General features: G+C 38.2%; 1 protein-coding gene across 3 annotated transcripts in view; it reads left to right on the top strand.

Moving 5' to 3' along the window:
• TSC22D2 (TSC22 domain family member 2) overlaps positions 1-15,340 on the top strand; it is a 41,443-nt gene that overhangs the window by 4,809 nt on the left and 21,294 nt on the right. The window contains exon 2 of one of the 3 annotated variants that reach the window (XM_073359705.1): positions 14,290-14,363. The exons of the other annotated variants lie outside the window; for them this stretch is intronic. Within the exon in view, the coding sequence (XP_073215806.1) occupies positions 14,290-14,293 (4 nt within the window). The 3' untranslated portion in view covers positions 14,294-14,363. Of the gene's footprint in view, positions 1-14,289; positions 14,364-15,340 lie in introns of those variants that run through there. 3 annotated transcript variants of the gene reach the window in all.

Raw genomic sequence — 15,340 nt, 5'->3', positions numbered from 1 at the left:
AACAAAGACCCCATTCCTTCAAGCTGTTATAGCATACAGCTATAGAGGTAGAGATTTCAGTGGGGCTCTGTGTAGGAGTCAGTCCATATGGGACAGTTTGCATGCTTGAGGCCTAAGAAATTAAATAACTTGCAAAATCTTATACAGTTCGCATAAGAAAGCACAAGATTTGTCTTTGTGTACAAATGCCATAACTGAACAGGACTTGTTTACTTTGTTTCACAGCACTCTTTGTACAGATAATGTTACTGTTTCTCCTGTGCAGATGCTTTCCCTGTTTGTGTGTGTCTTTCATGCAGCAACACAGAAGAGAAACTTTTTTTTTCCAAAAAAAACCCTAGGAAAATATTAATGGGAGAAGGGAAGGAAGAAGTTGCTGGGGAAGTGGGGGTGGGGGGTGGAAGTTGCATATAATACAAAAATGGAAGTAATTCCAGGTAATTGATGAGATCTGAAGTTGACAGGGTGCCTTTAACTGAATACAGTTCACTCTTGTCCCAAGTAGGCCAGTTCCGTGCTTCAGTGGCCTTCCATGAATGTACATTCACAAGCATTTTATATGTTGGGGCAATATTAACAGGAGAAGACTGAATTCAGGGGACCTAAAAGAGGTAAACTTTATGTTGAATGCCTTTATCCTTGCCAGTGGAGCATTTCTTGTGAATCTTAACCCTATTTACAGGTCGCCTAGAACAGTCAGCAAGCTAGACGCTGATGGATCCCTTTTTTTCCGAGCAGTCTTTTTGTAACAACTCAGATTTTTTTAAATGTAAAGTTTAAATTTTGGAGGGTCAAAATCTGCCTTCAGTTAACACAGTATAGTACAATGGACTACAGTGGAGACTGCATAGCGGAGAGAATTAGGCTTGGAGTGTTATATAGTCTAACGCTGGTGTCAGTCATTCAGTGGAGGGGGCCAAATTTCCATTTAAATCATGGTACATGGGCTAGAGTATAAATTTAGGACAGCCTGCTTCCCTCAAACTACAGAAAAAGTCCAGGGGAAAATATGAATGGCCCTTGTGTAGTAAACCAGTGCTTAGCTATTTGTTCAGTACCTTCTTATTGCATTCGTTATCACTTGGTAGGAAAACCATGTTTGCTTTCAGGACCACTGCTATTTTTCTTCTTCCTTTCTCTTTCTTTCCGTTTTGAATGTTTTCCTCTGTTTTCTTGGTTCAGTTTTTCCTTCTCAGGAACTTAAATTCCAACCTACTGTGGGCTTCACTTGCACCCATTTTACTGCTAAAATGATCAGCAATGAAATAGTTTGACCTTGAAATGTCATAATTGGGCTTAGAGTTGACAGTGTGATTGAAATTAATAAGTTTTTAGCATTTACACTTTGAATCATTGTTTCAGGCTGCCTGCAGACTCGGGAAGCTAACACTATTAGTTTACACTTGGCACAGTGCAGGATTTGAAGGATTTTTTTTTTTTGCAACCATAAGGGCTAGAAACTTCTAAAAATGAACATTTAATTTTCGTATCATTTGATCATTATGGTTCATGTAAATACATCAAATGGTTGGATGTTTGATACCTCTGATTAAATTACAGCACTTGTAGTTTGACAAAAGAATAAATTCATTATATAGGTAACTTTTTAAAAGAATCTCAAATGTTGGTCTTTCAATGGTTCATATGTAGCCCTGCATATACAGGGTTTCTATTTATTTTGTAAGCTGTTACATATTTAAATGTAACTGTTTTTAAAGTTAAAATGGGATGGATAGGATTCATACAAACTTTAATTTGTATGCAGAGTGACGTAGCATCTGTGCAGACAGTATGAAACTGTGTCTTAAGGTGTATTGTTACTGATGGACTATATACACCAGATCTAAAATGTTTCTTGTAAGGTGACAAGCAGCCTGTAGTTTGGATCTGTTTTTTGGTAACCCTTACTTAATATTTTTTCTTTTACAAGATTTTGAAAAAATCAATTGTAGCTAGTCCTACTGTTGACCCAGTGAATAATGAGGAAATGATTAGTCAGTGAAGCTCAGATGTCAGGAGCGAGGGATAGAGAAATGTTGGTATGCAACAAAGATTTAAAAAACAAAAAACCTTACTGATTTTAGCAGATGCTTTTACAAAGAGGGGAAAATGCTTTAGACTGCAGATACGTCTCATAACTTGCATAACAAACAGTTTTGGTTCCCTTCTCCAAATTAAGTCAGTGGACTGAATAAAATGCAATGATATTTGAGGATGGAGGAAATAGTACATTTAGTCAGTATGCTAGATCTAAGTGTTGAAATCCCCATATATGTTGGGGAAATGAAGAAAATGTCAAAATTTAAAAAGAAAATTCCAGCTGGTCTTTCATTTTTAATTTTTAAAAATAGTACAAATTAAAGTTCTTGGTGAAATGAAGTTGCAGATCTTAATAATCTAGTGAAATAGTCCAATTAAATTGGACTTCTGAAATATAATGTCTTGTTTTGGTAGAGGTGCGGAAAGGTGGATACTCAAATCGTGAAGCTGTCTGTTGGGTCCAAATTTACATGCTAGCTTAGGACTGTGTTTTGGCACTTGAAAAAATATGTTGCCACTCTTAAAAGAATACATTATTGAGAGAGCTTGTTCAAACCTCCTACATGTTTGGCAGACTTCTGGAGCAAAATATTACCAGGCATGTTGGAAAAGGAGCAGAGCACAGATCATTTTCCAGAGATAGCTGACCAATGTGAACAGCACAGGCTATATTCCAGGAACTCTAATGAATGGCTGCAATTGTGAACTGTCAGCTACAGCAGCTAGACTGTTGAAAACCTGATTGTAAGGACTCTTCATGGAGTATATCTCTCTATTTAGTTAAATGGCTTATTTGTATAGCGTGCTAATTGTTGCTAATAAAGTATTATAATTAGTAAAACTGAGCTCTTGAGGCCTCATTCATAGTATAAGAACAAAATCTTGCATTGGCATTAACATAACTTTGATAAGGGTCTCTTTATTTTTCTTTTGGAATAGAGCATATAATATGCACCCTGAGTAATGCATAAAGGATTATGCAAATAGATACCAATAGACAGTGCTTGAATTGTACTGTTGTTGAATACTGTCCCTCTTTTCTCTTTGTTCTTAAGTCTACTAGGACTTCTCTAACTCCACCACAGCTGCAGAGCTTAATGTTTTCAGTCTCTCAAATCAGAGGATCTCACCTAAGTAGAGCTGAAGGAATATCTATAGGTGTATGCAAAAACCAAATATGGGCAAGTCCTGTCTCAAGCAATGAGTGTCTTCGAGTAGATCAGTGTTCCTCCTCCTGTCTCCATGATGAAAATAGTTTTTGAAAAGCGCAGTTAAAATAGAACTAAATTTCAATGAACAAAAATCAGCCATACCAAATGGCATACAGATGCTAACACATCTTTATTTCAAATTGTATGAGGTCAGCACCAATGAATACATGAATTTTTTTTTAGATAAAATAAGATTATATAACCAATTTAAAAGTAACTTTCAATAACATTTCCTTCAAAAATGAGATGCAGTCATGATTTACAAATCTTTTTAAAAGGAAATTGTGGACCTGAATACTTTTTAAAATTAGCTAACTTTAAGTCTCAGTTTTCCACGGCATAGTGTTTGAAGTGTCCTGAGAACTCTTTAAAATTCATATATACTTTGTAAGGGTCTTTGCTCCCTTGTTTTATGAGGGTCTCTTGAGCAGTGGGGAAAGTGGACAAAGGTGCTGTCAAATGAAGAAAGTAAACAATTAAATCCTATTTTAGACTTTTCACTGAAGTCTTTAGCTGTAACAGACAGAAAAATAAAAAATTGTTATTGATGGTGTCCCTAAGGGATGCACGTGCTTTTTTTTTTTCCCCTGGCTTTCCCTTCTAGATTCTTCTGATCAAATACTGTAGGTTTATCAAGCTTCTTTCATCCCAATAAGTTCTACAGTACTCCATAGATAGCTACTTTAGCTATTTCTTTCCTTATTCTCTCTAATAATCTGTTTGCAGAAGTAATGCTTAAGTGTTTTTAGGAGAGGAAGTGAAGATCTATAATTAAAAAAATGACTGCCTGCTTACATTCTCCAGTCAGAATCCAACTACCAGAATTGGAATTTAGCCCAGACGCTGAGTTTCATTTTTATGAGAAGTACTGCAGAATCTCTTGTGACCACAGGTGCCATTGTAGTGAAGAGAAACAATTTGATGTTCCCTACTAAATGTGTTGGTGTGTGGGGTTTTTTTGTTGTTTTTGTCTTTTTTTTTTAATCTTTCATTTATGATATGAATACTGTGTTTTTAAACTTTCAGTTGGTGCTTCAGATAGCAATTTCCAATCTTGGCATTCATGGAACTGAATAACGAGTTTTTGCTATTTGTCAGCATATCAGAGTTGTCTGTGCTTATTGTATATGTCAGCAAGCGTTAGCTATAAGAAATTTTAGGGATCTCTTTCAAATAAATAGAAAACAGTTCTTTAAAAATGTATGCGCGCACAGAAATTGCAGCAGGCATCATGCAAACACTATGAAGTGTGACCATTTTGTAGTTGTGTTGGATAAATCTTGATGACAAACTACTGCAGTTGGCACCCTAGCTGACAGTTATGAGTAGAGGTAAATGCTTTCAGTTATTAAGAGTGAACTGTTATCTCCCAGAGATGGCTCTCCCAAGTTAAGAGTGATAACTGTTGAGGTGCAGTGTAAGGCTGTATTTTCACTCCCTGTTCTATAAAAGTTCTTTGGCATAACGAGAACTTCCACTTCCATCAAATCTGTATTCTTCATGAGCTCAGAAATATGGTAACTTATTGAAGGAATGGTATGCTTTGCTATATATATCAACTGTGCCAACCTAACAGTAGGCCCGTAAGTCTGGCTGTTTGCTCATCATTCTATCACTGTATGAAAGACCAGTGTTGAGAACAACCACCAACAGTCTAATTGTTGTTTGTCAAAAGAATTCCATATTTTCCCTTAGTAGAGGTTGGGAAGGAATTCACCACCACTCAAGTCTCTGAAGTTACTGTAAACTAATTGCATCCATTCTGTCCTTACTCCTTGATTTGAGAACATTTTCATAGTGCAAGTGTAACTGAGGAGGAGATATGAGAAAGGTTAAATTGATCAATGATGGAGGATTGTACTTCTCTTACTGTATGTGGTAGCAGCTAACTATCAGAGAGAGTCTCACATGCTTTGCAGTAATGGTTGTGAATTTAAGCACAGATAGAGTCCAGCAGAAACACACAAGTCCTGTCTCCCCAGCCTCAGGAAGAAGTGAGGGGGGAGAGGGGTGGAATGGAAAAACGGTAGTCCGCAATCTGATCTTTATCTGCATAAGGTGCTGTGTTTTAAGCTCTGGTTGCCTCTTAAGAGATGTGGACAACTGACAGTAGGTGGAGCACAGTGCTGCTCTTGTTACACTAGCTATGCTAATAGAAGTTGAAATTTGATTTTCTCCAAATAGTCTCTGATGTTAACCCTGTGAACACCTCTGCAGGTAAATTCATTTGCTATAACTCTGGCAAAAAAAAATGCAAAGCTTACATTTTTATTTGAATAAATACTCATAAATTGTTTTCACATAGTTTTATACAAAAGCAGTTTATACAGGATTTATCAGCTACTCTGAGTTGTTGCATACTTCTGCACAAGCAAGATAGTAAACAAAATGGAAGCTCCAGCAGTCCTGATTTTCTTGTTGTTCTTCCCACTTCTGATGTTAACTGAGGACTAAATTAGTAGAGCAAAAAAGAGGAATAACAAATCCTAAGAGTATTTTCCTGTTGCCTTAATATGAGCTTCAGCAGAAAACTTTAACAGTTCAATTTCTTTCACTGAGAATTAAAAAGAATAAGACCACATCTGGATTTATTGACTATTTGGATTGTCCAGTAAATTTCCCTCACTCCTGTAATTGAAAAATGATTCCCTTTCAGTAGACTAGTTATTCAAATTGCTTTGTACAATGCACTTATAAATACCTATAATGCCAGCTCTTCATACCTTGTGTTGATATGAGGTTTTGACTGCAGCAGACATAATGGCAGAGTATCCTTTAAGTATAGGTCAGTGGGTTTGAAGTCCTAAATCCCATATTACTGAAACACAAATAAAATATTCTAAGAATTATAGTAATCAATTTTCAAGTTACATATTTATTTTTCTTGTACCTCACGTTACTGATATACCCTTGGACTATACTTACTACCCTGTCTACAAATGAGTGCTTTTTTTTTTTTTTGTATATTGACATGAGAAGACATTGAACCACCAGATGCAGAAATCTACAGCAAAATGATGTTTAAACTCTTACTCTTCCAAATTGGCAAACTGAGGTAGCTAGCCAACTGTTGGCTTAAGTAAACCATTTCAAAATGCCTGTCCCTTGTTTGGTTTTTGTTTTGTTCTTTTTTCCTTCAGATATAAAAGCAAGTACTTTGCGCTACTTACTATCTGCAGTATGTTTGACAGGATTCTAAGAGGCAGAAGTGAGAACTACAGTTAAGGATTGTTACAAATGGCAGTTGACTGAAATTCCCTCACTTTGTGAAGTGACAAGACTTCTTAATGGAATTCAACTAACAACAAATTTTCCCAGTTCTTAAAAAATGGACTTTCTACAGCCAGTTGATAGTCTGAGGCCTACATCTATACATTGTAGCCATAGGAATAAACAGCAATGAATTTTAACTTTGCTCTTAGTTGATACTATTTCAATCCAGCTCTGTCAATCTAGTGATGGTAGCAATTAGCAGAGCTATGTACTGGGACAGTTTATCTGGTCTTGTTGACTTCCTGCATCCATTTGGTAACCAAAACAAAGCTTCAGGCTTCGATACAATTAAAGCTCACGTGCAAGCCAGAATATTTGTTCTATTTATCAGTATTGTGTGCAGAATTTTTTGGGGGGTGGAGGTGGAAGCAGAAGGGATAGTTGTCTCCTTGTGCATGTAATGCACATAAGCAGGATCATTTCCCCTCCTGGAGGAGATCTTCTTAGATTCTGGTAAACACAGCTCTGTTGCAGTACTTGCCACAAGTGATTTTTAACTTAATGTGAGACAGATGGTTTTTCACAGCTTATTCTTCTGTAATTATATCCTTGGATGTCCTCCTCCATCTGGAAAAGTGAGTATCCATGGAATAATAGACAAAGACTGACATGATGATTTACCCTGCCTTGGTCTCAAAGGGTTCCTTCCCAATTTAAAGAAGAGTCTCTTCTTCTTCTTTACTCCCTTCCCCTACTGGAAGTTGATAAATGTTGGAAGTTGAAATAAGTGACTCAACTCCAAAATAGATAAAGGAAATGGAAGAGCTGATGCCAGCATCTCAAGGGGCCAAACTGGAAAGCCAGTGAAGCTGGCTTTCACTGAACTTCCTCGTGCTGCACACATGAGCCAGACTGTTTGTTTGATTTTAATCCCTGCTTAGTGGTTGTGATCCCTTCTCAGGATGGAAACTTGTTTCTTCTCCAGCACCTTTCTTTGAGATCCAGGAGAAAGGTACAGGCTGCTGGTAGGGCTGAACAATTTCCATCAAAAACAGAATTAAATGCTACTACGAGGTGATTAGAATTGTATAGGGTGGGGTGCGATGGGAAGCAATGGGGCCCTTGGGGAACCGAGCCAGCTTCCTACTATAGTAAGCGCCCAGAGCTCCTAGCATCAGAGTTCATCCTGCCCTTTGCTTATTTCCTTCTCCAGTTCTCTGAATGAAGCCCCTTTTATCCAGTCAAAGTGCTTCCTTCTCTGCTTTCTGAGGCAGCCACTACTGCCCCAGGTACTAGTGCTGCTGGCACTCCCCTGCTAATTGGGGAGACACTTTGTCCCTAGAAAAATTGGAGGGGTCCTAGGAGGGGTAAGTCAGTCTCTTTAAATATCAAGCTTTATTGAATTATTTGGGGGGCTTTTTTTATGGTTTGATCTGTAGCAGAACTATCTGAGATTTTGTCACTAAATAAGACTTACGAAGCAATATAATATTTTTTCCAGTTGAAACTTCTACAAAAACAGTACGATCCTCTTGTATGGGTAACTTTAAGGGCTCTGTTCTGCTCCCAATAAACTCAGTTGCAAAACTCCTGCTCATCATGGCCTAGTTTGACCAATGGTCATACTAAACCAGAACACTGCTATAAGAATACAAAGTTTGCAAGACTCTGAACTCCTGTTGGGTGTTCCAAGGCAAGTACTCTGAGCAGGATGGGTTTAAGGTCCTGGCTTAATAGGATATGTAACTGATTTCTCCTAATGAAAAGTGGAAATACCTGCATTTTGTGTTTTGGAACTTTATTAAATCTTCATTTGCTCATTCAGTTCTGTTCAGCTTTCTCCTCTAGCCCATCCCATTTACCCTCTTTGCAGTCTGTTTTACTGTTTTGATAAGTTTGGAACTTTGTAAAAAGAAAGTAGGTTTCACATTGCAGTCCGTGAATCAAATAGATAAAGAATGAAATATTGACTTGAAGAGGAATGGAGAAAGAGCTCAGATATTAAGCTTGTAAACATACTTATTCTCTGTGTATATATAAAGTCTGCTGCAGTTTCCACGGCATACATCTGATGAAGTGAGCTATAGCTCACGAAAGCTCATGCTCAAATAAATTGGTTAGTCTCTAAGGTGCCACAAGTACTCCTTTTCTTTTTGCGAATACAGACTAACACGGCTGTTACTCTGAAACCAGATTTCATTGTAATCTTACCTGACCCATGACCAAGTACTTGTATAATGTAGTTGGTGTAGGAGCTAATCCAGGGAGGCCCAGTGTGCCACCTGAAGGCCTTATGTAACAAGGGTGGTTTTCTCAGCCCACGGCTACTCACCTGAATAATTGCAAGCTATTCTTGCTGGTGAATTCAGCTTATTGTTTAAATAATTCTCATTCTCTTTAAGAAGAGAGATAAGTTGGATGGTTCAGTATCTTTTATTGAACCATCTGCTGCTGCTGAGACATGGTTTTGAGCTACGTAGAGCTCTTCAGCTGACCAGGCTCTGAGACTCGGTGTTGCAGTTTTTAATGCGGATGTAGATGTACCCTAAAACTCTCATCTTGTAACTTCCTCTACTTCAGTCTTCCAAACTTATTTCCTCCCTCATTCAGCCTCAACAAGTCCCTTCCTCAATCAGCTGCAGTTTTTTAAAATAAAATCAGGATGCATACCTACCAGAGTAATGTGATCTGGGGGCTCAGTATTTCTGTTTGCAGTACATCAGGACCAAAAACCTCTGGGACTTTATATTTGCTCAGTTTTTTATGTTGGGCTGTGGTCTCTGGGATATACCTCACACTGGACACCATCCCAGTATTGTATCTGATCTCTAATAGGGGAAAGGTGGATTTTTAAAAGGGAGACTTGATATTCCCCAAGTCAAATGGCTTCCTCTTTTCCACTGCTGCACCCCCTTAACCTCTCCTCTTCACCCCCCCCTTTTTTATATTACATGGCTCAACAGTCTAATACACTTGCACAGTGATAGTAGTTCAGACCCGTTCATTAGGCACACATTTTGTTATGTCAGTTTGTGGGTTAGTTTTTCCTGTGGGGTAGCTCTTCCTGTCAAGTTAGTTCTTTTCTCTTGAACAGACCAAAACTAACCTACCTTGAATATAGCAGAAGAAGACTGGAAAGTGCTTTCCAATATATTTGCAATTTGTGTAAAATGCCCTTAAAAAGCCCTGTTCTTTTATAGGTTATCAATTTAAAAATAGATGAAGCTTGTGAAATACACATGTTGTGGTTATAAACCATAAGTTTCATATTTAATAATAGCAGGTTTTGATATCTGCAAATATATGCATTCAGGATTGTAAGTAGGTGACTGTTTAAAATCACTTCCTGAGGAAGAGGGTTTTTAGCACTTTTTTTTTTAATGCACTTGTTGTATAGGGGAGACAGAAAAGAGCTTTAAGACTTACCATTTGTACAGCATGAGCTGTCATAGCTTATCTAAAATGGAGAATTTAAAAATGGCATTGTTTGTATCTTTGAAGCATCTATTTAAAAATGGCATATAGTAGCTTAATGTATCCGTCTTCCCAGTTTAGGGTTTTTTTTGTCATAACACTTTTTGTGCTAAACTTTTTAGGTTGCATATGTTCGAATATGAGAACACAATACTTCGTTGGATGAACAATTTCTGATATAGCATCTTTCAGGCCAAATTCAAAACTCCTAGGGACAATAAATGACACATGCTGGCCAATAATGACCAGGAACTGTAGTATGTATGGGGCTTTTTTTAAAAAAAGTAAATACACCAAGTAAATCCTCTAGGTTGCTGTAGGAATCAAATGACAGTTTTACCTTGTGTGCACAAAAGTTGATTTATTTTGCATACAATTGTGATTTGATATCTTTCCTGATCGTTAAGTATTTATTCAACACCTTTCTTTAATCTGTTCTCATGTGGAATCCTGTAGAGACTTTTAATATGGTAGGTTCAGAAGGGAAAGGCTATATACCAGGGTAAGTAGGGGGGTTTTTGTTTTTGTTAAACAATGTCCTCTGAATTACTTTAGAAGAGCCTTTGTGCCATGTACATTTAGGGAAAGGTTAAGTAAAATTCCCCATCTCCATGGCTGGCGAATTGTAGTATCCGTAGAACATGTTTTCAATGCAGTTGCCTGTAACAACTGATTTACGAAAGGGGTTTCAGTGCTGTTCTGCAGCCTAATATTGACTTCTTATTGGTAAACCAGTTTGTATAGGTTCCTGGTACCTAAAGACTTTAGACAAACTGATATAATTAAATCAGTGAATTCCTTATGGAGGTTGTAGTTGTACCACAATCAGGGAGTGCTTCTACTGAATAGCTTATTTCAAGAAATCCATGGAAATTAGCTATACCAACACACCCTCCTTTCATGCTGGTATCCCAAACTAGAGATTAATGTCTGTGTAAATAAAAATAAATAAAAAACCCCACAAAAACAAACTTGATAATTAAAAGGGTAGACAAGTCCTTGGATAGCACCCTTGAAGGGAACCTACACTGATGATCCACCAACCCCAGCTCCCATCAGGAAGATTGTTAGGGTATGTCTACACTACGAAATTAGGTCGAATTTATAGAAGTCTTTTTTTTAGAAATCGGTTTTATATATTCGAGTGTGTGTGTCCCCACAGAAAATGCTCTAAGTGCATTAATTGCATTAACTCGGCGGAGTGCTTCCACAGTATCGAGGCTAGAGTCAACTTCCGGAGTGTTGCACTCTGGGTAGCTATCCCACAGTTCCTGCAGTCTCCGCTGCCCATTGGAATTCTAGGTTGAGATCCCAATGCCTGATGGGGCTAAAACATTGTTGTGGGTGGTTCTGGGTACATATCGTCAGGCCCCCGTTCCCTACCTCCCTCCATGAAAGCAAGGGCAGATAATCGTTTCGCGCCTTTTTTCCTGAGTTACCTGTGCAGATGCCATACCACGGCAAGCATGGAGCCCACTCAGCTCACTGTCACCGTATGTCTCCTGGGTGCTAGCAGACGCAGTACTGCATTGCTACACAGCAGCAGCAACCCATTGCCTTGTGGCAGCAGACAGTGCAATAGGACTGGTAGCCGTCACCGTCCTGTCCGAGGTGCTCCTGGTCGCCTGTGTGAGGTCGATCAGGAACGCCTAGGCAGACATGGGCGCAGGGACTAAATTTGGAGTGACTTGATCAAGTCATTCTCTTTAGTCCTGCAGTCAGTCCTATTGAACCATCTTATGGTGAGCAGGCAGGTGATACGGATTGCTAGCAGTCCTATTGCATCATCTTCTGCCGAGCAGCCATGAGATGAGGATGGCATGCAGTCCTTCTGCACCGTCTGCTGCCATCCAGAGATGTAAAAGATAGATGGAGTGTATCAAAACAAGAAATAGACCAGATTTGTTTTGTACTCATTTGCAAAACCCCCCGCCACCCCCCGTCTAGGGGACTCGTTCCTCTAGGTCACACTGCAGTCACTCACAGAGAAGGTGAAGCGAGGTGAATCTAGCCATGTATCAATCAGAGGCCAGACTAACCTGCTTGTTCCAATAAGAACAGTAACTTAGGTGCACCATTTCTTATTGGAACCCTCCGTGAAGTCCTGCCTGAAATACTCCTTGATGTAAAGCCACCCCCTTTGTTGATTTTTAGCTCCCTGAAGCCAACCCTGTAAGCCATGTCGTCAGTTGCCCCTCCCTGCATCAGAGCAACGGCAAACAATCATGCATCTGAGTTGAGAGTGCTGTCCAGAGCAGTCACAATGGAGCACTCTGGGATAGCTCCCGGAGGCCAATACTGTCGAATTGTGTCCACAGTACCCCAAATTCAACCCGGCAAGGCCGATCTAAGCGCTAATCCACTTGTCAGGGGTGGAGTAAGGAAATAGATTTTAAGAGCCCTTTAAGTTGAAATAAAGGGCTTCATTGTGTGGACAGGTGCAGGTTTACATTGATTTAACGCTGCTAAATTCGACCTAAAGTCCTAGTGTAGACCAGGGCTTAGAGTACTGTTCCAAGGAATTCTAAACCTGTAGTACAAGTTTCTATTCTACGAAGTGATACCTCTCAGTACTTTACACCTGCAAATTTGATCAGCTGGCCTGTCTCCTCCATTGACAAGCCCATTCAGTGATCACCATTCATTCTGTGCACCAAGTCAGGAGTCTTGTGAGGGGAAGGGAGAATTATATGTTGTTTTAAAGACTGTGTTGTACATATTCACAAGAGGGCTAAATTAAGATTGCACAGACAACCTGAATTTTTGAGTGCTTGTTATGTGCCTTTAAAATTCTTAACATAGTTCTTTGGTATCTGATACTAATGTTAGGGTTATATACTGATACACCGCTTGCTAACTGAGGCAATTTTCCCTTTCTGACTGTTAGACTTGGAATCTAATTTCTTCTGTCACCCTGAAGTCTGGAATTAGAATGGCGTGGCATGCAAAGATGTGGAGATACTGTGGTTTTTTGTTTGTGTTTTTTTTTAATAAAGACTGAATGTGAGAGTTTGTTGTATTTGCTGATCATAAAATTTAGGGAACCAGATTTGGAGACTAAAGGCTTTACCTTACCCTTTTCCGCCTATATATTGCAGCACACTTTAGCCTATAGTTCAGAGGTCCACGTAAAATCCTTGAGTTTAAGGTGAAGTAGCACTTCTATGGAGGGGGGTAGGAAGTAGGGATTTTGAATGCTGTTTTAGTGTACTTTAGCTTTTGTAAATATGCATATCTTTGGATATAGGGATTCAAAATTGTACATAGCACACCAATATGATGGCTTTGTATATTATCACCATAACATGGGACCTATTTCATTAATGGATTTTTGTTGTACCATATATGCTCTGGCAGCAGCAACTCGGAATAGTCTCAATTATATATTGAGAAATACAGATTCAGAACTAATCTTCATCTCCTTCATGGTGGTAATTGCACTTGACCACTGGGACGAGATAATGTTTCTCAACTATTGAGCCATAATAGTGAAGTTTAGCAAATGCAACTCAAAATTCACACCTTGGACACTTAATAAGCTATGCGCAGAGGGATGTATTTTAAACTTATGCTCTGTTTAGCATCCAGAACAAGAAAATAAGAAGCAAGAGTATGAAAAGCTAAAAATTCTTCATATTTGTCTGAGTTGCTATGTGTCCATTCTCTGTCCTTTCCATTTGATTCATGAGTATCATAGGAATCCTTCAACTGCTTTCTACCAAGCATTCCTTTGAACAAGTTATGTGAATTGAACTTAAGTATTGAATGTATACATGCATGAACAGCTTTGCACCATGCAGTGTCTCATCATTTACATAATGTGCTCATTTTCTTCATTTAGTACCTTTGAAATCAAGATACTTACTGGATAGACTAGTACATCATAGAAATCCAAAGGCAGTTCAGTCGCTCAGATGTTAATCTTCTTAGACTTTACAGAATTGAAAAATCGTAAGAGGTTTTTTCCTCTTCCTTCTCCTGTGCATATCTGAAATAAACTACCTAAATTGAAAGGATTTAAATGCAGAGCAATTGCTAGTAGCTCATCTTTATTAAAAGAACAATATGGATGTCTAAATCAAGTGCAAATACCCACAATTCCTTTTTGTTTTTGAAAGGATGAAATTTTGGCAATGACCTTTTTTGGCCATAATTTTTTGGTATGTTTTTTATAAAAATGTCCTGTTTAAACATATGCATTTACACTTTCCCTCAGTGTAAGGATTTTATTTGTGGGCAGTTAAAAACAAATGAATCAAGTTACTCCTTTTCTTTTTGCGAATACAGTCTAACACGGCTGCTACTCTGAAACAAATCATGTCAAGTAACTGTTTCGCTTGTTCAATTCAAGTTAAGGCACCCTGATGAGGAAACAAACTTCATCCCTATAAATGAAGAGAGATGTTGTACTTGGTCCTCTTTTGTATCCAGTCACAGTTGAACCCATGGTGAGAAACTGCAGTAAACTCAAATTTGTTTTACAGATATGGCTTGTCAAAGATGTATTATTACCTGTTCATTAACAGTGGCAAATAGATTTGCTTTCTCACATTATTAATTGACTTTAAGGTTTTGTAGACATTAGATTGAAGTCCTGGTAAGATATATAATATCTATTAATCTATAATTTAAGGCTTGTGGTGCATTGGCCTGTTCCAGGATCTCTGCTTCACAAGGTCTCTAGAGTATAAATTGTGTTCACTTGTTGAATGTTGATGAGCAGTTCATCATTTTGTCTTGTTTGCACTTGACTTATTGAAACAATCTCTTCAAAACTTGCACAAAGCTTCATTGGATTCTTTAAAGTTTGCTTGGCAACACATTTGTACACTACAGAACATAGCACTGAATAACACCAGTGCACTCATTGCTCTATTTCTCTGTGTGAAAACAGTGAAGATACTACTGTGTGGTTTAAAAAGAAAACTGAAAACATACTACTGTGATATCACCTAGTAAATATGAAGTGGCACTTAACTCATGTACTATTGATGCGGGGCTTTGAAGTCAAGACTGCAGTCTGGCCACACTAAGAGTGTGTGGTTTCTGGGGCTAAAATCACATTGACCAAAATGCCTGTTAATAAAATTGTGTAATGAAATAATAGTAACATTAATCATCTTATTTCAAACTTCGGTAATTCTACTGTAACTTTGTATTTTTATTTGATGTGACACTTTCCTCACAAATGCAAAAAAGGGATTTGTACCTAAAGTGGCAATGTTTAGGTCCAAAATACTTCCTTTATTTAAACATATCAAAAAAGGTTTTGGGGCCTGAAAAGGTTATCCTTACATACATATTGTGTGCAGAGCACTCGTCCAGTTAAAATATTTTTTCTAGCTTTCAGTTACTTTATTATTTGTGACAGATTTCAGAGTGGTAGCAGGGTTAGTCTGTAT

The sequence above is a fragment of the Lepidochelys kempii genome, chromosome 9 (assembly GCF_965140265.1).
Source record: "Lepidochelys kempii isolate rLepKem1 chromosome 9, rLepKem1.hap2, whole genome shotgun sequence".
NCBI classification, from domain to species: Eukaryota; Metazoa; Chordata; order Testudines; family Cheloniidae; genus Lepidochelys; species Lepidochelys kempii.
The sequence above is the reverse complement of the archived record's forward strand: the minus strand, read 5'-3'. Positions and strand labels throughout refer to the sequence as shown.